Raw genomic sequence first — 21,896 nt, 5'->3', positions numbered from 1 at the left:
CAATGAATGGGGATTTAACTGGGGTCCTGCCTATTCTCAGGATGCCGACTACTGGTACACCAAAGAAGGATGGGTTTATAATAGGCAAGGAACAATTCTTGTCCCTGAACATCTTATGGAAGATGTAATAAGTCATATACATCAGAGCAGCCACTACAGGAGGGATGCGACCTTCCAGTGGATTCAGAAATTCATTATAGGACCAGATATGCAAAGGACCATTCAAAAGGTGATTCAGAAATGAATGATATGTGCCAAAATAACCCAAAGGTAGGACCCCCACCAATATTAAAAGGAGTCCAATCCAGAGGCACTGGAGCTGGGGAAGACTGACAGACTGACTTCACAATGATGCCAAGAGCCTCTGGGAATTTCAGGTATTTTCTGGTATTTGTGGACATTTTCTGGCTGGGTAGAATCCTTTCCCTGCAGGTCTGAAAAGGCCCCTTAAGTGGTTAAAGCTGTATTAGAAGAAATAATTCCTAAGTTTGGATTACCTATGTCTATTCAGAATGACAGTGGAGGGACATTCATAGCAATGATTACACAGGAGATATCTGGTGCCCTGAATATTCACTGGAAACCACATGCTTCTTGGTGGCCACAGTCTTCTGGCAAAACAGAAAAAATGAATCACACCCTTAAAAAGTCTTGAGCTACAATTTGCCAAGAGACTAATTTACCTTGAGACAAAGCCTTTATAGTTGCCCTGCTTTGGCTCAGGGTAGCGCCTAAAAGCAAGCTCCAATTGAGACCCTACAAAATGTTATATGGGAGACCCTTCCTATATTTTAAATATGGCTTGGGGGATCCAGAGGGAACTTGGATTAAAGAACTAGATACTGAGGTATGTACAGTCTTTGGGAGCTACTCTAACTGCTCTACACGGGTTTGCTTCTAGCAGGTTAATGTATCCCACAGATGTTCCTCTGTATCAGTTGTGTCCTGGAGAAACAAGCACATCTGGAGGACCAACTCCACCCCCGCTGGACTGGGCCCTATGAAGTGCTGCTGGCAACCCACTCCTCAATAAAGCTGAAAGGAATTAAGCCATGGATCCACCATACTCAAGTCATGCTGGTCCCAGGAGAACTGTCAGACCCACCACGTCCCATCTACTGGAACACCATGGGAAACAGGAAAGATGCCGTGGATGAATATCATAGCTGAGATCATCCTAACCTCAGCTGGTTCCATACCCAGACACTGATTTCTCCTCACTACCTGCCTCTTATTCTTGCGAACCTTTGACTGACCTAAAGTTACTTTTTAGGAAAAGGAAGAAAATTCAGCCCAAGTCTTAGGTCATGAGAGAAGTGCCGAAGGCCAACCGGGCTTCTTACATCCTAGCCGCACTTTAATAATTGCTCTCTTTTCCATATTTCTCCATTTCTTGCAGACTAGCTGTGCATTCACTGGCGTGCTACGAGGGTTGAACCATTTTCTTTGCAAGTACCAGATAAGTAACTCCACAGCCTATTGCTAATCTTTTAGAACCACTCCTCTAACAATCATGATTTTAAGGTATGGTTTCATCTTTTCCCTGATCACTTATTTCATCCCTGTTTATTGTTGGAAGGATAATTCACTTGTGAGAATTTCCCAGTCTTTGGCAAAAGCTGGAAACCTCACTGAATGTTGGATATGTCATCAGAAAGTTCACTCAGTACATGAACATCAGGACCCTTTAGTAATCCCTGTAACAAACTTTACCAGCATACCAAACATTAACTGTAATTATTCCGGCCCACCAATAAACATAAGTTATAGAGTGAGGCTACTGCATCCTCACTCTCCCATACCCTGCATGTATATATCTACGGTGACAGCTTATTTTACACAGCTAAGAAATCTTTCAAATATCATGAACAAATTCCTTTCAAATCTTTCCATAATTTCAAAGGGAAGTTTCCCTGAGTGCTCTAAAGAAGTAACAGATTTCTGGTTAAATAACACAAGAGTTCAAATGCTTATTCCAGGAATCCAGGCAGTATGTGCCCCACCTGGTTATATTTTTGTTTGTGGGTTTGATCATCAGCATTGGGCCTACAGTTGCCTGGCTGTTTGGCTCATACAGGGGGTACTGTCTTTTGGGGTACCTGACTACACCTATATCTATGTATAGCTCAGAAGAGACCCGGTACTGGGCCAGTTCTTTAGAACTTTTTTCCAGAACTAAGAGGTCCATGCCAGATGATGCTACCAGTTACCTGCCTAGTTTCCAAGACAATGGTGCTGGGTATTTCTTTGGACACACTTTATTGCCTTGGTGGGTTGTTGCAGCCCACGAGCACGATAAAAAGTCTCTCTCTCACCTTTGGGATACTCATCAATGAAACTGCACAGGCAGTAGCAGCCCAGCAGAGAGCATTGATTATCGGCAAGGGTCGTCCTGGACTATTTGATAGCTTCAGACTATATCCTAGCCGAACAAGGAGAGGTTTGTGCAATAGCTAACTCATCATGTTGCGTATATATTAACACCTCATCAGAAGTTGAGACTCATATAGAGAAACTCAGACAACAGGCTACCTGGCTACAGCAAGTATCCCCAGAGATGCTGAGTCCAGACTGGTTTTCAGGACCATTCTCTTGGATTCCCCAGGGGATCAGATCTGTTCTGCAGGGACTCTCAAAATTTGGGTTGTCTATACTTCTCCTTCTGGTTGCATACTTGATTATAAAATGTGCTTTTAGATGTTGTACCAAAACTGCTGAACAAGGTACAAAAATTCTAATAATGCAAAATGTCAACCTCAAGCCAGAGACAGACTATTTCCAAATGAGTGCTAAACTGTTCCATTCTTCTAACCCAGATCTATGCCCCAATTCAGCAGGAAGTAGCAAGATTGGTCATCACCCTAAATCCCTCAAGAATGAGGAATGATCAAAGAATAGTGGGATTGAAACTGGTGGCCAGATAGCCATTAATAATTATTCTTAAAAGTCATGTAGATAAGCAATATATTATCAGAATCCCACCAGGTTTCTTATAGATAACATCTCTGACTCGAGTTACCATGGTAATGGGTACTTAAGTTGTTTTTCAGGAACTGAGAGTCAACTCCTTGTCCAGTTCAGGCCAGTCGAGACCATCAACCCATCAACTAAGCCTGTGCGAATGTCCCATAGGTGACCCTTTGACATCAGGGTCCGAAAACTCCACCCTCAGATCATGCTAATGCTGCCATTCTGTGAACATACATCCTATGAAGAGCCATGAAGCTTGACTCTGCTTGCGTAGATCTTTTCCTTACCTCCAGTCATCTATCCCCACGTTTCAGACCACCCTGCCCCTTTATCCCGTAAATATCCCTAATCCCCATTTTTGAGGAGGTGGATTTCAGACTTGTTTTCCCATCTTGGTAAGCCTTGTGAATAAACCCTTTCTGTGCTGCAAAACTTGTTGTCTCGGTGATTGGCATACTGTGCAGCAGGCAAAATGAGCCTGGTTCTGTAACAGAAGGGTGTCAATAACAAAGAATATGAAGGAAAAAGTCTTATAAGTACCTATATTGCACTCACTACCAAAGATGGGCACTCAATTTGATTTGTCATTATAAATTAGAGTTTTTAGCATATAATAACCCTCACAGAAAAACTTTATTGGAAAGTAGGGTAAATTACCAAGATTTGAATGAAGACAACAATAAGAAAAGTTCAGACATCAAGTATGGGCTCTTGGTTTAAATGGAAATGGGATCTTTTTGGTGGTTTGTGATTAGTGAGCTGTTCTGTCACTTTGTAGCAGTACTGGTCTCTAGAGTTTGAGAACTAGCTTCATTTTTCCATCTTATTAGCAGTTAGGAGTCCCTTTGAAAAAGAAAGTAGAAAATTTAAGAAAAATTATAATTTTGAAATTCTACCATTATGGATTATGTCTTAAACAGAAGGCAAAGTGAGAATAAAAAATTTTGTCACTATTATAAAATAGAACAATCAAATGTACTAAGCATTTAAATTTAATCTTCATTTTCAATTTTCAGTATTTCAGGAAGTATATCAACATTGCCTAACATGCTATTTTATTCACTATAGATATATAATCAGTGTTTATTGGCTTAAATACACGTTTAAAAAATCTTTGGCCAGCTTAATTTTTAATATTTTATGAGCTAGTTAGCCCTGAGTCATGAATTTACAAAAATATCAGATTTATAAAAGGATTGCATACTCTAAATAATGACTTCCATGAGCCATTTACTTTGTGGAATTATAATGTGGTATATTAAATGATGAGAATGAACATCTTACAGCTATTACTAATAACTGTATTAATAGCCTCTATACATGACTGTTTCAAACATTTTTAACTGAAAATCATGATTCCTCCATCCCTTATACCAAGAACATCCATACATTAGCAACATATGCACTCAAAAAATGACCTACTTCTATTTGATGAGTAAATAATTTTTTTGAGTTTGAAAACCATACTACCTCATTCTAGTTAGGATCACATTTATAATATTTGCTCTACTATGTTTATGGTTTTGTGACCAGTTTGAAAGGTGGTATATCATTAAAAACAGATCAAATTAGCTCCCTCAACTCCTTACTATATCTAGTGAGTGTACTAAAGAAATAGGCACTGACTTTGAATATGGCAAGTTCCAGTTTGTGAAATAGTCGTAGGCAAGTAAAGCTGTTGGGCAAAAAGGTAAGCCATAAGACGAATAAGAATACACTCACTACTGCATATAAAGAAGAAAAATAAGATATGTAGGAAGACATCCATTAGCAAGTGTAATCTATTATTTCTAAGTTTTCCAGATATTTCAGAATTACAGGAACTAAAGGATAATCTTTTCTAAGATGTATAAATGGTTTACTTTTGATAATAAATATTTGATTTATAATGTAAATAAGAATAATAGGTAACTCTTGAAATAAAAAATGGCACACGTAAAATGAACATTTTAATACAAATCATTAGAATATATTTATACTATATATAAATCTACACATTAGAAGATACTACTGAAATTTTGCTCTGCAGAATATCACTTTAGAATTCTCTTTAAAAAAAAAAAATCACCGGGAAGAATTAGATGATGACTGTGAAACAGATTCTCCCATTACAATACTGCTTCTGTCATTTAGAGTTTTGACAACAGTTGTAGCTGGAGACTGGAGCACTTTACGAGAAAGCCTCATTCTTCCATCAGCCGGATCACGCCCAAAGTATTTCACCTGTGTTAAAGAATCAAATTTAAAGTTACAGCACATTGACTGACATCCAAATTAAAAGCTATTTAGGGCCGGCCCCGTGGCTTAGCGGTTAAGTGCTCGAGCTCCGCTGCTGGCGGCCCGGGTTCGGATCCCGGGCGCGCACCAACGCACAGCTTCTCTGGCCATGCTGAGGCCGCATCCCACATACAGCAACTAGAAGGATGTGCAGCTATGACATACAACTATCTACTGGGGCTTTGGGGAAAAAGAAAGAAAGAAATAAAATTATTAAAAGATATTTAAATTTACATGGTCTAAATAAAGCAATGATTAATGTTTTTACTTGTTCACCGAAAGGATAACTCAGTGCTAAGTGGAGCTATATGCTAATAAATATAATTTGGTTAAGTAGTGATTATAAAAAAAAAGAAGAGACAGGAGCATTTAGTTGCCCAATTATAATCCGTTAAACTCATCTGTGCCTTCTTATTCTCTCCAGGCCAGGTGCCTATACTGGAAGAACAGTCAAAGCCATAGTGAATGAATCTAGACAAGGGCTTCCTAAGCCTAACTGTGCCACAAACTATACAGGATTACACTTAGGTCACTCGGACTACTGCTCAAAGGACTATAACACTGGAGGTTACTTGGCTTGACCCTAGACAATGAAAGTCAGGGGGATATGTGGCGGTTTTTAAGTCCCTTCTGATGTTAAAAAACAACTTTATACAGAGATGTGTTTTAGTTCTCATCTTTCCCTGGAGGCTACTTTCAACAATGGGACTACAGATTGGGAATAAACTAGAAGGCTTAGTTACTCAAGTCATGGGTATTAAGTATAACTGGAACGCAAAAAAAAAAAAAACCAGACTGGCAATGAGTTCTGTCATCCACTCATAAAGGACTATAAAAAAGATCAATTTTATTATCAGAATTCTAGAACTGAAAAACATGGCTTTCAACAAACCTAAAAACTTTTAGCCTCAAACAGTGTAGAAGCAATTAAAGTCTCAACTCCTCAAATATGACATTCAAGGCCTTCAACAAAGTTACATTATCAGGGTTCTCATGTCCTGTTTCCAAATCACTGACTTGGCATAGCCATCACTGACCTCCTCATGTATTTTTTTTTTGGTGAGGAAGATCAGCCCTGAGCCAACATCCATGCCAATCCTCTTTTTGCTGAGGAAGATCGGCCCTGAGCTAACGTCTATTGCTAATCCTCCTCCTTTTTTTCCCTTTTTCTCCCCAAAGTTCCAGTAGATAGTTGTATGTCACAGGTGCACATCCTTCTAGTTGCTGTATGTGGGATGCCGCCTCAGCATGGCCAGACAAGCGGATCTGAACCCGGGGCCGCCAGTAGCGGAGCACATGCGTTCAACTGCTAAGCCACGGGGCCGGCCCCCACCTCATGTATTTTTAAAAGCTCTAAAGGGGATGGACTGTTGTTCTAATTCAACTGTAAGCTCCTTGAGAAAGAATTGTGTCTTAAATCCTTAACGAGTCTGTTTAGGCAACCCTGCAGTTAAAAAAGAAGCACAGCATATAAACAATATGCATCACATATACTGATTCTTTTAGCTGACTTTTTGAAACAAATAACTGAAACTTCAAGTACAATTTACAACTTTAAGGCTAAAAGTTTGAATACAAGTACCTGAATTTCTTGGCCAACTTCTAATCCTAGGGCAGTGGGATGTTTAATCTGAAAGAGAACATGTTGATTTATTAGTTGTCTTGCATAATTACCTAATATCCATGGTAGTACACATTTTTTTCCTAAGTGGAAAACAGCTTTATTGATTGTTCTGATTATAAAATCTGTTAATTATAAAGATTTAAAATAATACAGAAGTATTCAGATAGTAAAAATTATCCCAAACCCCTCTACTTGTAGATAATTACTACTAACACTCCACTGAGCATCCCTTCAAATGTCTATTTTGTGTGTGTATGTTGCATTTGTAAAAATGGACCTTACTGAGCTTGTTTTATAATATGCTGATTTTTCATTCAATAATATGTTGAGGACATCTTTTCATATCAATAAGTGAAGCATTACAGTTGAGTATTCAAATGATATAATTTGTATAACCAATCTCCTAAAGATGGCATTTAATTTGTTTTAAATTCCAGTGTTGCAAATGTTAATAACTGGTGAATCTAGGTGAAAGGTATATATGGGTGTTCAGTGTACTATTTTTTTTTTCAACTTTTCTGTAGGTTTAAAATTGTTGAAAATAAAAAGTTGAGGAAAAATAAATTGCAGTATTGCAATGATTATATACTCATCTACTCTAATTATCCTCTCAGAACAAAGTCCTACATGTGGAACTTCTAGGTCCAAAGGTACTCATACACATTGACCAAACTCTCCAAAAAGTTTGTCCCCATTTACATTCCTATCAACAGTGTATGAGAACGTCCATCTTTTCTCCATACTTAAACACATTGGAAATTTTCAACTATCTAAAAGTTGAAAAATGATAACTTGGTTTTATTTTCATTTAAAAAAATTAGTGTAGATATTAAATATCTTGGTTGGCTTTTTAAAAAAGTGATTTATCCATGTTCTTTGCTATTGATATTCGTCTTTCCTATTTTTTTCCCCCTATTGATTTTGATCTTTCCTATTTATTTTCATATTCATCTTTCTTACTGATTTATACAAGCCCTTTGTATATGAAGCCTCTGTCATATGTTATAAGCATTTTTTCCCTAAGCTGCTGCTTGTCTTTCAACCTTATTGTAATTTTGCCATATAATTAAAAAAAATTATAACGTCAAATTTTATCAATTTATTTACACTTTTGGCTTTGATATCAAGGCTGAACAAGATTTCCCCAGTCCCAAGATTATTAAAATATCCATAGTTTTGAGAAGAAAATACGTGTCCTCCCTCAACCCTCCCATCCCTCATGCCCAGATTTTTTCTTCCCTCACCACCTTAAAATTTTTTTTTTTTTTTTTTTTACATTTAGCTCCTTGATCTACATGGGCTTTTGGTATAAAAAGAGTAGAGATCCTGCTTTATGATTACCAGTTGTACTAATATGATTTATTGAATAACCTTTGTTTTTTCACTGACTGAAAATGCAACTTTTAGCATGTATTATATCTCCATGTATATAACTGGGTTTATTTTTGGTCTCTATTTCCTGTTGCATGGATTGTCTATTTCTGGGCCAGTAATACACTTTTAGTCTCTATAGCTTTATATTGGTAAAACAGACACTCCTATTATTCCTCTGCTGCCATAGTTTCATATTCTTAGTCTTCCAAATGTATATATTACAACAAAGATTAAATAAATTTAAAAACATCCTAAGAATTATCTTGCCATGATTGATTGGTCAAGAAAATTGGGAAAAAGGGCTATAGCTAGATATTTTTAGTAACTGCTGTGTGTTAACTCTAGATGTTATTTTACCTTAAAACACTCAAGAGTGTTTCTGTTCCATCATGGAAGGGGAAACAAATATCTGTAGTAAACAATGTAAAACCTTTTATCAGCAGCATCTCTGTCATTCTTGGTTTTGTCTGTTAGGCTAGGAGTGGACAAAGTGTACAATTCCCATCAACCTAGGTAATTTCACTATGGTTATTTTAAGGTAGTTTTAAAAATAATCAATTCTGTCTTTTTTTTACCTTTCGTTGATCAAGTTGTGTGTTATGAAGTAGTACCGCAGTCATATTTGGATATAGTTTAACCATTACTCCAGTGTCTCTGCAAGAGAAATAAGCCTAGTTAAAACAAGTATCTGTAAATCTACTGATAATCAGACACTAATTATGTTTTCATAGGAGAACAAAATAAAAAACCCTCCAGTACATGTTTTTATAACTATAAAAAGTATGATTATCTAAAAGGGATACTTCTTTTTTCAATTGAAAATATACCCTATATTTACATACTTGTTAATCAAAGGACAGAGAAAAGATAAAGATGTGCAGTGAAAAGCTTTTAGTATATTCTTCTGGGTTTCTCTTCATAATATTTTCCAAAAAATTTTAAAATGACATTAAATATTTTAAAATACTGTAGAATTATCATCAAGCTATTAAGTAGTAGTGATTTAAGGAAGGAGGTTGAGAAAATGGGAGACTTATTTAAAAACTGCTCTTCCTTTTTTGCTCTAGTCTAAAGTAAGCCATCCCATGTCTTACCTTTCACGGGTGATATTAAACAAATTATCCCATTGACTTTTATTGTTCATTTCAAGTAGCTTTGAACATTCATGCTACATCTCATAAAGTCTTTTTTTTTTTCTTTAAAAGGGGATTTTCTGATCCTGAAAATCCAGTCTTTTTAACTGGTAAAAAAATGTTTTGAGGTTGAAACTGGCATTTAAAAAATGGGCTACTTAGGCATTAAGTAGTACTATCTTTAAAATAAACCAATAAGAAACTACCAAAAAAAGAAAAAGAAGAAAGAGATAGGAAATATTGCTAAGTCTATTTTGGGCCTGTTTACTGTTTTTTGGGAAAATTAAAATGGTGGGAAATTTGGTTAAAGAAAACTCAGAAATCACAGAACCATGCTACTGAAAATCTACAAACTAGTGTAGAAAATAAAGTTATACCTTAAAAATAATTAACAATTATATGGTAATTGACATATAATCTAAACACCTTAGAAGTTCAAAGTAAATAAAGCAAACATATGAAGTTAACATGGGCTTGTAATATAAATCTTATAAAAACCAGCACAGCACAGCATAATACTTGGTATTACCTGATTTCAGTTATTGTAGCGGTATACACTGCTCCAAATTCTAATTGCTGCTCTTGCTGTAAGTGCAAAATAAGCCATAAGATTCATAAAGAAAACAGCAACAAAAAGTAGAAAAAAGTAACTATTATAAGATCTATACTTACATCATCTTTGCAGATTTCGGTAATGAAGTCTCTTGCTTCATGCATAGCACTGGGTGTTGGTGCAAATACAGAAAATGTTTCTTCATCCACCTGACTAACAGTTACACCTTTTAAAAAGATAATTTAACTATTAAAGTTAACTTGCTCGTTCCAGTGGAGACTAGTCTTAAAAGCAGATGTGAGAGCAGGTGAGTGACCTGGAAGTAGCTGAGCAGGGTTATGCCCTGTTTAATCACTGCTTTAGGAATGAAGGGATTCATTCACCAACAAATACACATTGCACACCTGCTATGTAGGTGCTAGGCCCTGGGGATACCACAGTGAGCTCAAGTTCCCGCTTTCTTGGAGTCTATAAATGTTGTGGCATAAAGCATGTAAGTTCCAATTTTGGAAAGTTTGGTTTTGCTCTCAATTATGAGTAAAAACTATACTAGAACCCGTTCCTCATCTTCTTTTGCCCTCTTACCCTGTAGAGTGGCAAACAGATGAGGGACAAAATCATGTCAGTTTCTCAATCTTAAGAACTGGCTAACGTGACTCTGCTTCTCACTATCTTTCAGTAACCTCAAAGCTGGTAAGTACTAGGCAACCCAAAGGTTGCTTCCAGAAAAAACAAATTAAAGCATACTGTTTCTACACATACTCCTTAAATAAATAAGATTAAGTGAAAAACAGCCTGACTAATAGTAAGAGAAAATTAAACCAAAACTCCTCTAAAGTGCAAAACTAAACATTTTTCTAAATGTTTGATTTTAAAATGTTGCAAAAAAACTGATGAATTCTAAGTCCATCTTCTTGAATATACTTAAGGATGATTGTTTGCTGATTTATTAAGAGGCATACAAAAACTTACAGTAAAGACATGTCAGTGTTATATCCTTTTCTCTTGGTCTTTCATTTTTCAAACATATACTTTTGGAGCACACAATAGGGATGGAGTGGCCAACTTAGACGGTCTAGCATTAAATAAAAAACCTCAACTTCATACAACTCTTACCTGTTTCAGCCTGAAGCTTTTTTAAATGATATCCACCTGGTCCAACAAATTTTGCTCGTTTTGATAATGGAACCTGAATGGTTTCTGAAAGGTAGTACAGACAAAAATATAAATAGTTCAAATACATTTGTGAACCTAAAACATGTCCCGCTCACTCAAGATTTTCTTTTTTGGCCTAGACACATGTAAAACTATTTCAGTATGAAATACAAAAACGGTTTGTTACTTGACTGAAATTACTGAAAGTTCTAACGTCTAAGAATATTCCCCTAAATTTAAAGTATTTTAACTATAAAAGTATTTAAAATATTTTTGTTTTGTGTGTGGAATTAAAAAATATGTAAAAATAGTAATATACTTTCATATCTTAATGTTTACCTTATCATGAAATCAGTAATGTTAATGTATTACCTACAACAGGTCCATTTTCTTTTCTAAATGCTCGAGGTTTTGAAATAGTTCTGTTCATAATCTGTAATATCTCCTTCTTTGCCACTATAAGAGATAAAACATAATTATAACTACATAAAATAAATATGATTAGATATAGCAGTATTCTTAGTTTTTATGGAGTAAAATCCAAACTCCTTAGCTTAATAATCAAAGCTCTTCCCATCCCATTTACCTTGACAATTCTACTCCAATTTCCTTCTCCATAAATCCTATCTTAAAGAGTTACTTAATTTGTAAAAATTGAACTTTCACTGGTCTGCCACTTTGGTGGTTAGTCATATGCCTAATAACTTGATCTTGGTTGTTACATGAAATTTCATTTTCTATATTTTATAATAAGCCTAATTAGAATTTTAGTTCCCATTAACAAACTAGACAATGATGAAAGGAGAATCAGGCACACTGGCTTGGTTTACCTGAGGCTTGTTGAATGGCCTCCATTACAATTTTTATTGGTATTCCAGGTAATTTAATATCAGCCTAATATGGAAAAGCCAAAAAAATTACATCAATATTGATTCATGACATTTTTTAAATATTACAAAAATGAAACAAAATGTGTGTAAAATTACCTGTAATGCAGTTATTCCCTTATTAGTGCCAGCTATTTTGAAATCCATATCACCATTGTAATCTTCAATTCCCTTAAGGAATTTAAGAAATTATGATATAGTTTTAAACAAAAACAAAATTCACCCATAGTCATTGTAGGACAATTAAACCAAACCATGTCCTCTGAGACTACACACAAAAAAATATCTTCTACATTAACTACTGCTTCCAATTTGTGACGTTTTTTAAGTTACAAATATCTCATCAGAAAATCACTTTATTTTTAGATCACGTTTCCCCCCATAAAAGGATTAATTACGATCATCTTAAGGTTAGCCATTATGGATATTATACTGTAATATATATTTTTAATTCACATCCTATGAAATCCAACATGAATATGCAAAGGAGGAAAGTAAGAACAAGGACCTCTACTTCTCTAGTACTAGCATTCTTCTAAGCATATCATGCTAGTAAAGTATGTGTACTCTTCACTATTAAGTATTTGAAATTGTGAATATACTTGCCAGAATATCTGTCAGCAAACGATAATCTTCTATTTCACCCTTGTCGGGATTGTTTTTGGTGACCAATCCTATTGCCACACCTGCGACAGCAGATGAAATTGGAACTCCTATAATTGAGAAAAAGAACTTGTGTGTAATGTGTACATCAGCCTAACACATGTATTTATCATTCTGTTGACATTTACTTTAATGTAAGTGGATGGTGTTCTAAATTGACAATCATCAAAACTAAACTGGAAAGGTCTTAGCAAGTCATCTACCTCATTTGTTCTTATTAATAAAAGTCCCTGAAAACAATTCTAACAGGTAATCATTGTTCTGAACAAAAACCTCTCTAGTAATGGCAAACTCAACTCTTAATCAGTGTCTTTGCCTTTTTGCTTTAGTGCCTTCTTTTTCTTCTTTTTTTGAAAAGTAACCATATATTTGCTAAATCCTTCCAGCCTGAACCCCTCAGTCTACCTCCCCATGACAGCGATCGTTAGGTTTTTTGTGTATCCTCCTAAAAAATTTCAAAAGTATAAATGTAAGTGTAATCTTTTATTTTCTTTACTCATGGGAGCATACTAAATGCATTCACTATTCTGCATCTTGCCTTTTTTACTTAATAACATCTTGGATATTGACACATACCACCACACATAGCTCTACCTTATTTTGATTGGCTGCATAGTACTCCTTGTACATGTTTATCAGTCACACAGTAGAAGTGGAATTACTGAGTCAAAGGGTGTGTGGATTTACCTTTGTTATACCATCAAACTGCCTTCCCAAGAGTATAGATTTTATACTTTTACCAGCAATATATATATCAGCCTGCTATTCTACATTCTTGTTAATTTTTTCAAATCTTTTACCTTTGCCCATCTAAAGGGTAAAAATGGTAGCTTATTGGTTTTAATTTGATTCTTGTTTTTATGAGTGAGGTTGAACTTTTTATTCATGTTTATAAACCATTTTTCTTTCTTTTTCTGTGAACTGCCTGTTCATGGCCTTCAACCATTTTCCTTCTTGGTTATTAGTCTTTTTCTTATTGATTTATTTGTAAGCGCTCTTTCAATATACGGACAGTGGATCTTCGTTAAATATAAATGTAGACTATTATAGTAAATCAAACATAAATATGAAATATATTATTTCCTAGTCTGTTGACTTTGTTTATTGTGAGTTCTTTTCCCTGTACAGAATTTTTAAAGTTATATGCAATCATGGTTTCTGGATTTTGCTTAGAAAGATTTTTCCTCTCCAAGATTTTGATAAAATCTTCCAGCCAGTTATAATGCTGATGACTTAAAAATCTATCCCTCCTGCTTAGTTTCTCTTGGTTAAGTCCTGGATCTGTAGAGCCAACTTGCCTATTGGACATCTCCAGCCAAATGTCCCCATACATTCAAAATTTATTCACCCCCAATAAATTCTTTTTCTCATGCATTCCCTATCTTGGTTGAAAGCAACTAAGACGCTCATGCCAGAATCAACACTTCTTTCTTCATTTCCTATATTCCATCAAGTCACAAAGATCTGATTAGTTTATCCTCTAAATTTTTTAGAAAATTGTCTTTCCCCTAAATATTGAAATATCCATTGCTACTCCTTTAGTCCAAGTCCACATTATTTCTTGCCCTGGCAAAGTCTCCCTGTCTGGTTTTCCAGATTGTAGTCTCTCCCTCAGCTCCTCTTCTCCCCCATTTCATCTCCTAGTGCTTTCATCTACGCTGGGAAAACTACCTCAAAAAAAAAAAAAAAAAAAGGCAGATCCAAATCATGCCACTTTTCTACATAAAATCGTTCAAGTTCCCCATTATCTGCTTTCAGGAAATTTTTATACATGTTCTGTCATCAAAAAAGTTTGGGGGGGCCGGCCCTGTGGCATAGCGGTTAAGGGCACGCGCTCCGCTGCTGGCGGCCCGGGGTTCGGATCCCGGGCGCGCACCGACGCACCACTTGTCAGGCCATGCTGTGGCGGCATCCCACATAAAGTGGAGGAAGATTGGCATGGATGTTAGCTCAGGGCCAGTCTTCCTCAGCAAAAAGAGGAGGATTGGCATGGATGTTAGCTCAGGGCTGATCTTCCTCACAAAAAATAATAAAAAGTTTGGGAAGTAGTACATATCCTATTCCTAGAGATTCAGTATTCATATCATATTAAGGTCTGTTTAACCCATATTAAATAAACCTGCCTAACTCTGCTCAAATGTACTTTAGAACAGAATAATTTTTTCACGCTATACAATAATCAACATCCTATGGAACACTATTTCATGGAATACTGAGTTGGAAAATACTAGCTTTAAGTTCAAACTCCTTAGCATAACAATGACCTTTAAAATCCGGTCCCAGTTTATTACTTCACTTCTTTCTAATACATTTCAGAAGCACACAACTATACTGCATCATAACTTTGCATATGCTATTCCTTTCACATGAAATACAGTCCCTGATCCTAATATGCCAGATCAACAACTACTCAACCTTTAAAACCAGATGAAATGTAGCTGTCTTCTATAAAGCCAATTATCTTCAACCTAGTTCTTCAGCCATATTGTACCTATTTGTGCCTTGTACGTATTTGTATTATCTCTTTGATCTGTTAGTATCTTTGTTTTTGCACCTGTAAGCTTTTTAAAAAAAGGGTACCATTTGTATCTCTGGATATAGGACAGTGCCTGATGTAGGGCATGGCAAGCACTCATGTGTTTGAATTGAATTGCATACCATTTATTGGCTTTTCCCAAGGACTTGACTTTGTCAGATTTCATTTTTTTAATATTTGGATGCATATTTTTTTTTATCCTGTTAAGATTTTTTTAGAGATTAAAATTATCATTTAACATATTGGTCACCTACTCCTTTTTATCAGTTCCTTTTTATTGGCAGGCCCATGTTCTCAGTAAACTCAGTAATAACTAAAACATTGCAAGGGACAGGGTTTAGGATGAAGCATGGGACAGGGTTTAGGATGAAGCATCTAAAATATTCCACTTGAGACCCCTTTCCTACCTACCGATCAGACTACCCAGTCCCCTGTGCTCATCCTTCAACTAGTTATGAATGGTGTAACTATCATGCAGTCTCAATTTCTGCATCATTTACACAAAGATCATAAACAGCCAAGCTGAACTCTAGATACATTGCATTAGCAGTATCCTCCCTGTCCACTCCAAACCTAGTAATATTTTCAAAAACAAAAATGAGTTTACTATGGTATGACTTAATTTAAGTGAGTCCCTTCTGGTTCCTTCTCTCCACAGCCCCCTTCCCTCCTTCTAAAATACTTATAAACCATTCTTTTCATAGTCTATTTAAGAGTCTTGCCAAGGGTCACTGTCAAGTTCACTGGGTTATACTTTACAGAAAATACCTTTCTTATCTTTCAAAAGTAAGAATTTTTTGTATCCTTAGTATGCTAGTCTGTGATTTCTCAAATACTTCAGTTATCTCATCCTGAAGTTATCATTACTTAGGATGGGCTTTGTCTAGATCAAAAGATCTGAATTCATTTAAAGCAGTTAAAGAGTCTCTTATGATCTCCTTTTATTTTATCTTTCAGTTCACCTTTTTCAGGATTTGTTCTGTGTTTTCCAGTATGAGCTTGGAAGACTAATGAATGCAAGCTCCACGAGGACAGGGACTTTGTTTTGTTCACTTGTGATCCAAGAGCTTCATTTTGTTCACTTGTGTCCTAAGAGCTGGGATCAGTGCGTGGCGCAGAGGTGGCATAAAGATTTGTTGAATGAATGCATGAAGGTGAAAATAGGAATAGTATTTTACCAACTGCCTTAAATATCAGATTATGTTTTCCTTCTACTGAACACAATTAGAAAAGTACCTTTAATTGCCTTTAGCTTTTTTTGCTTTGGCTTAAGTTTTAATCTTTCTGGATAATGTTATCATATATTCACACCATTCTTTCATTTCATCCTTGGTTATGTTGTGCTTTCCATATTTTATACCTGTACTGTAAATGTGTAAACTTATAAGGAGCTCCTTGTATGGCCTCTTGAGTGTCTTTAGGTTCCTTTTCTCTTTCTTCTTGAATATCATCATTGGTGACTGTGGCAGAAATTGTTTTCAGAGCCTCTTAACATGCTGACTCTTTCCCTTTCAGTGTTTCAGACCCAGAGATTATATTGAACCACTTGCAGTCTTCCTTTCTAAAATTCTGTGTACACCTCTATGAGTGGCATTGTTTTTCTCATGGCTTGCATAAATAAATTGGAATATTACATGGTTACTTTCCTTTATGGGTCCTAATACTTCTGCTTGCTAATCCAAACTTCCTTCGTGAATAAAATCAATTATGGAGCTCTCCACCTTTTGGAAGGTGAGAAAGCTCAGTGGGTTACCAAGGCAAGTAAATAATTTCATTTTACTGCTTTTAGCCAAAAATAAGAATTCCGGCAGATATCCTTATAGTTCAAGCTGCAGTTTGTAACTATCTTGCTTCTGGCCTGGTTTGGTAATCTGTAATCTGACTTCTCCAAGTCTTACTAAAATCCAATTTTAAAGAAATCTTTTATTTTATACTAATCAAGTATATATAAAGCATTAGTAGTCTTGAGACATAATTCTTTTACCTGCATCCATTAATGCTAAACTTCCACCACATGCAGATGCCATAGAAGATGATCCTATAGAAAGAAAAAGAAAAAACACTTGCTTTATAATATACTGATTTTTTAAAATGTATAAAATTGTCAGTATTGGTTATTTCCTTACAAATATTCAATTATAATATAAATATTCCATATTCATTCTTTCCTTCTTTCTTTTTAAAAGCACTTAAGGCAATCTCTCCTAAACCACAAACTACAGAGCTGCATGGTCCAATATGATCACCATTAGCCACATATGGCTACTAAATTTAAATTAACTGAAATAAATTCAGTCCCCTATAGTACAGAGATCAAGAACTTCCAAAATCACAGGAAGTTCTATTGGACAGCACTGCTAGAGATTTTGATTCTAAGAAACCTCAGAAGAATCAGCATGCCTTTTTTGTTGCTTAATCATAAGGCAGTTAAAGATACAGAGCTCTGGCTCTCTCACTGGGCCATAAGTTATAGCCTAGTCAGACCCAGTAGAGAACAGAAAATCTTTAGTTTAAATCCTGAGCTTACTCTGCTGTTTTTTTAAAAATATCTATGACCATCTGATCTGTCTGCTACATTTTTGAGAACTCTGTGCCCTTTCTGCTTTTAATGACCATACCTTGCCTTGACCCATGGACTGATTTTTTATTTAAATTTGACCTTTTAGCCCAGCCTCTCTCTGTGGTGTCTACTTATATCTGTGACACATGACAGATGCCCCCTGCCTAATGGATTACTCTATTTTGGCCCCTCCTCTCTCCAAGCTGGCCTTGCTTTATGGTTGGTTTGTAAAAATAAAGAAATAACCCAAACTGGATCTATTATAACAGATACATAAAGAGCAATTTGTTTTATATTGCTTTCAAAACAATTAATTAGCTAGGAACAGAGATTCAGACAAGTATATGATTAACTACACACATTTTTCTCTTCCAACTGGCTCGGGCACTGTAGTAATAAACAATGTAACATTACTTACGAAAAGTTAAGAATATAACAGAGAGTTGGTCTTTTTGACTAGGGAAAACATATTTCAATACCATACCATTTGACTCTAGGACTTCAGATGTGACTCTTATGGTGAAAGGAAAATCTTTGGGAATAACAGGATACAAAGCTTTTTCAGCAAGAGCACCTAAATTAGAATAGAAAACAATAAGCAAAAAATGTACTAAGTCTCTGTAAGAATACCATATAAGTTTACAGATTTGTACTCACCATGCCCAAGTTCCCTTCTGTTTACACCAGTGACTTTGCCAATTTCATTTGTTGCATAAGGAGGAAACTTGAAAAAACAAAAACAAAAACCACACACGTGGACAAGTGGACATGGAAAGATATCCAAAATATATTACCAAAATAATAAAACAGTTATAAAGCTGTAGAATCCCATTTTTGTTAAAAAAAAGTACATTCGTGTGTGTATATATATATATATATATATATACAGAAAATGTCTGGACATCTAAAATATACACCAGATTGCTAAAAGTAGCTATTTCTAGTATGTATGTGAATCAGGGTGGGAAGTGGATGGTTATGGGGATTTACACCATAAATTTCTATAATGTTTAAATTATTAACAATAACAAAATACTATACTTTTATAATAAGAAAAAATATACACATATTTAAAAAGAAATGCACACTGAAGCAACAGAGATCTTTTCCAGTAAGGGTTTTACTTTAGCCAGAGCTTGCAAAATGTTTTATGTGACCAATATGTTGTCTTGAAGGCATATGAATTAGTTGCACTCATTTTAAAAATTGGGAAATTTCCTTTAAAAATCGGGAATTCAAGTTTAACAAAATAACTTTTAAAAAGAGTGATGGAACTGAATCTGATCAGGGCTCTGGTTCTAGTGGCCAATTTGCAGAAGATAGAAGGACAGAGGAACATGTTGAACTGCACCATGAGTGTGCAATCAGTAGCACCCAGACTGTGGGGAAACTCTACAGGTCAAATGGTTCTGGGGCTTCAAGAGATGGATTGTAAAGAGAAGAATATGATGGAGGAGAAACCTATAGATTAAAAGAGACTTAAATAAATATCAAATTTTAAAAAATGGACAAGACTAAACTATAGTATCTAGGGATGTACACTCGAAATGCAAGGAAGTGCTTACTATAAAACTTAGGAGAGTAGTTAACTTTTAGGGGAAGAAGGGTGTTGAGACTGGGAAGAAAAACATAGAGGGCCTTCTGGGGTGACTAGCAACCTTCTATTCTCTGACTTGGGTGGTCAAAGCTGTCTGCCTTATAAAAACTCATTAAGTCATCCTTAGTTTTATATGGTTTTCAGTATCTGTATTTTATTTTAAAAGAAAAAGCTTTTAAAAAATGGTATTATAACAGCAATAACAACCCATATCATTCTCCTGCCCCCTCCTCCACCTCTTTTCCCAGTAATCAGCTACAGCTATGTTTTCCCTAGCTACCCTTTATAAAGACTGCCATGTGCTCTGCAGTTCATGACAAAGGATGTGCTTTACTTAGTTACAATTCCTCTCTGGCTTTGGGTATATCCAGAACAGGATATTTATAAGGGACTCAAAACCTATGAAAATCTCCAGGTTTCTGGATATTCTCCAGAATATGCATGAAATATTCTCTATTAATTATAGCAGGTTCAACAAAATTGAGAAGTTGGGATTCTGGGCAGCCAACAATGGTCACTCAAAGGTGAAGCAACTTGCTACTTTACACTAGCCTCCCAGCATGGATGCTTCAAATACTAAAGTTAAAGTACTATATGTTGTGTCTGGTCCCTTATGATTAGTTGTGAATAAAGTCAATCACAAACTCAATTATATATAATGATTTCATATAAAGAATTTGATATTAAATACCTCAGTTCTTTTACCAGTAATCAACTGAGTAAAAATATGAACATTTAAATGAACTAAAGGGAGGTGATTTGCCAGTTGAGGTATCTGAAAAGCCCCAATTTTGTTTGACACACATGTGAACAGGCACAACTCTTAACTAAAACAATATTGTCTGCTATAATTTAACTTTTATGTATGACTCAGAACAGGAAGTTGCTGATTGGAAAGCTGCTACTTATGTCTATAAATCCCTTCTATATGTGATAAAATAGCCCCTAAATCCCCCTTAACAGATAAAATTAGCATAGTAAAATGTTAATGGTAGAACCTAGGTAGTGGGTATACAGGTATTCACTGTCAAGTTCTTTCAACTTTGCTGTATCCTGGAAATTTTTCATAATAAAATACTGGGGGAAAAATTCACCTTACCTCATAGTGCAGCATAAAGTTTTTATCTTTTATTCCACTACAAACAAAAAGCATAATATTAAAAACATCATACAGATATAAACAAATTTATTTCAGTAAACAACTAAAAAAGATTTAAGGAGATTTTAAAAAACAATTGGGTATTAAAGAGAATTGGTCTGTAATTGAAAACCAGGAGAATTAGAAGGATGAATGTCAGAGACGGTATTGTTCCTAGGGCTTATGAATGAATTCTACACAGATTTGGGAAAACAACTTTGCTTCACATACAAGCACTTACATATCCAGATTTGAATATTAAGACAGTAGATATATACTTTTAAGCATTAATAACTACTGAGAGAATCCTAAATGTTACAAACACATTAAATCTCAGAGTTAACGATCTTTCTCCAAGTCAACATGTGAAATGAAGATCAGTAACTGAAATGATATAGCTGAGAGCAATCAGAAGATCTAACAGGCAAAGATCTTTTCAGGGTTTGAAAACAGAACTGTTGTGACTATATCTAGAACAATGGGGGAGATAAGGATGAGGAGTAACATAATTCCTTTCCTGAAGTAGGAAACCTGATTATCCTTAACTGAGGAAAAGACAGGCACATGCAGGGTCTTAGCACAAAGAGTGTCCCCTTTGGGTGAGATTACAAAAAGCACCTCTCTGTGCAGAGAATTTAGAAAGTCCTGGGCTAGGGCTGAATCTGCATAACCATAAACTGCAGGCTTGGGAAAAGAAATCTAAAAACGAGACTTCTTCAGAGGACTAAAGGAATCATAGATTTTGAGAGGAGGATAGGGATCATTAGCCCAGTACCCACATTTTACAAAATGAGGAAACCAAAGGCCAGCATGACCGAGTGATGTGTGCCCCTCACTTACACAGGTTACAGACCTAAGACTATAACATAAAGAAGTGCCCTAGCCAAGCCCAGTGCGCTTTCTTATGAAGAAGAGAAAGGAGTCAAAGTAAAGAAGGGTAGGGCAACCAAGTTTTGGTACAGATGGGTATTTAAAATACAAAGTATAAGAGCTCCTGCAAAAAGGATTTTAATTATGATGAGCATTCTAGCCTTATACAGGCAGCTGCATTGTCAATTTTATCACATACATGAAAAACAATTAGTGATGCCATCCTAAAGTGAAGAAAAACAATCAGTTAGGCAGTAGAAAGAGGGAGGCAGAGTCCTGTGGTCTTCCAAGATCCTTAACCAAAGAAGCAACCCTGTTAAGTGCTGAGGAGACAAAGAACTGTGGCTATGAGTCCCAGGACTCTGATGCAGTATGCTTGGTGGGGACTTTATAATATAGATTTTCAGCATCTAAAAGTGATCAACATGATTTTATGGCTGACTTTTTAGGAACAGAGGAGGAGAGCCATATATTTCTGAACTCAAATTCAAATGTGGCCTGGGAGTAGACAAGATTTTTTCATTTATTAACAGCCTCCAGATTCTTTTCAGCAACTGGG

At 35.6% G+C, this 21,896-nt stretch overlaps 1 protein-coding gene and 1 long non-coding RNA gene across 3 annotated transcripts in view; one reads left to right on the top strand and one right to left on the bottom strand.

Annotated features, from left to right (window-relative positions):
- Window positions 1-21,896, top strand: part of LOC131411953 (uncharacterized) — a 198,955-nt gene that overhangs the window by 17,119 nt on the left and 159,940 nt on the right. The window lies entirely within an intron of this gene.
- The window catches only part of PNPT1 (polyribonucleotide nucleotidyltransferase 1), a 40,443-nt gene continuing 22,131 nt past the window's right edge, over window positions 3,585-21,896 (bottom strand). For both annotated transcript variants that reach the window (XM_058551201.1, XM_058551202.1), the window contains exons 15-29: window positions 20,429-20,465; window positions 18,390-18,456; window positions 18,217-18,306; window positions 17,157-17,210; window positions 12,580-12,686; window positions 12,073-12,144; window positions 11,917-11,980; window positions 11,459-11,542; window positions 11,048-11,131; window positions 10,051-10,157; window positions 9,908-9,963; window positions 8,821-8,899; window positions 6,830-6,877; window positions 5,039-5,193; window positions 3,585-3,813 (exon numbers count right to left, since the gene is read on the bottom strand). In XM_058551201.1, coding sequence (XP_058407184.1) covers window positions 3,804-3,813; window positions 5,039-5,193; window positions 6,830-6,877; window positions 8,821-8,899; window positions 9,908-9,963; window positions 10,051-10,157; window positions 11,048-11,131; window positions 11,459-11,542; window positions 11,917-11,980; window positions 12,073-12,144; window positions 12,580-12,686; window positions 17,157-17,210; window positions 18,217-18,306; window positions 18,390-18,456; window positions 20,429-20,465 — 1,114 coding nt within the window. In that variant the 3' untranslated portion in view covers window positions 3,585-3,803. The remainder of the gene's footprint in view (window positions 3,814-5,038; window positions 5,194-6,829; window positions 6,878-8,820; window positions 8,900-9,907; window positions 9,964-10,050; window positions 10,158-11,047; window positions 11,132-11,458; window positions 11,543-11,916; window positions 11,981-12,072; window positions 12,145-12,579; window positions 12,687-17,156; window positions 17,211-18,216; window positions 18,307-18,389; window positions 18,457-20,428; window positions 20,466-21,896) is intronic.

The sequence above is a fragment of the Diceros bicornis genome, chromosome 12 (assembly GCF_020826845.1).
Source record: "Diceros bicornis minor isolate mBicDic1 chromosome 12, mDicBic1.mat.cur, whole genome shotgun sequence".
Taxonomy (NCBI): domain Eukaryota; kingdom Metazoa; phylum Chordata; class Mammalia; order Perissodactyla; family Rhinocerotidae; genus Diceros; species Diceros bicornis.
This window is presented reverse-complemented; position numbering and strand designations above follow the sequence as displayed.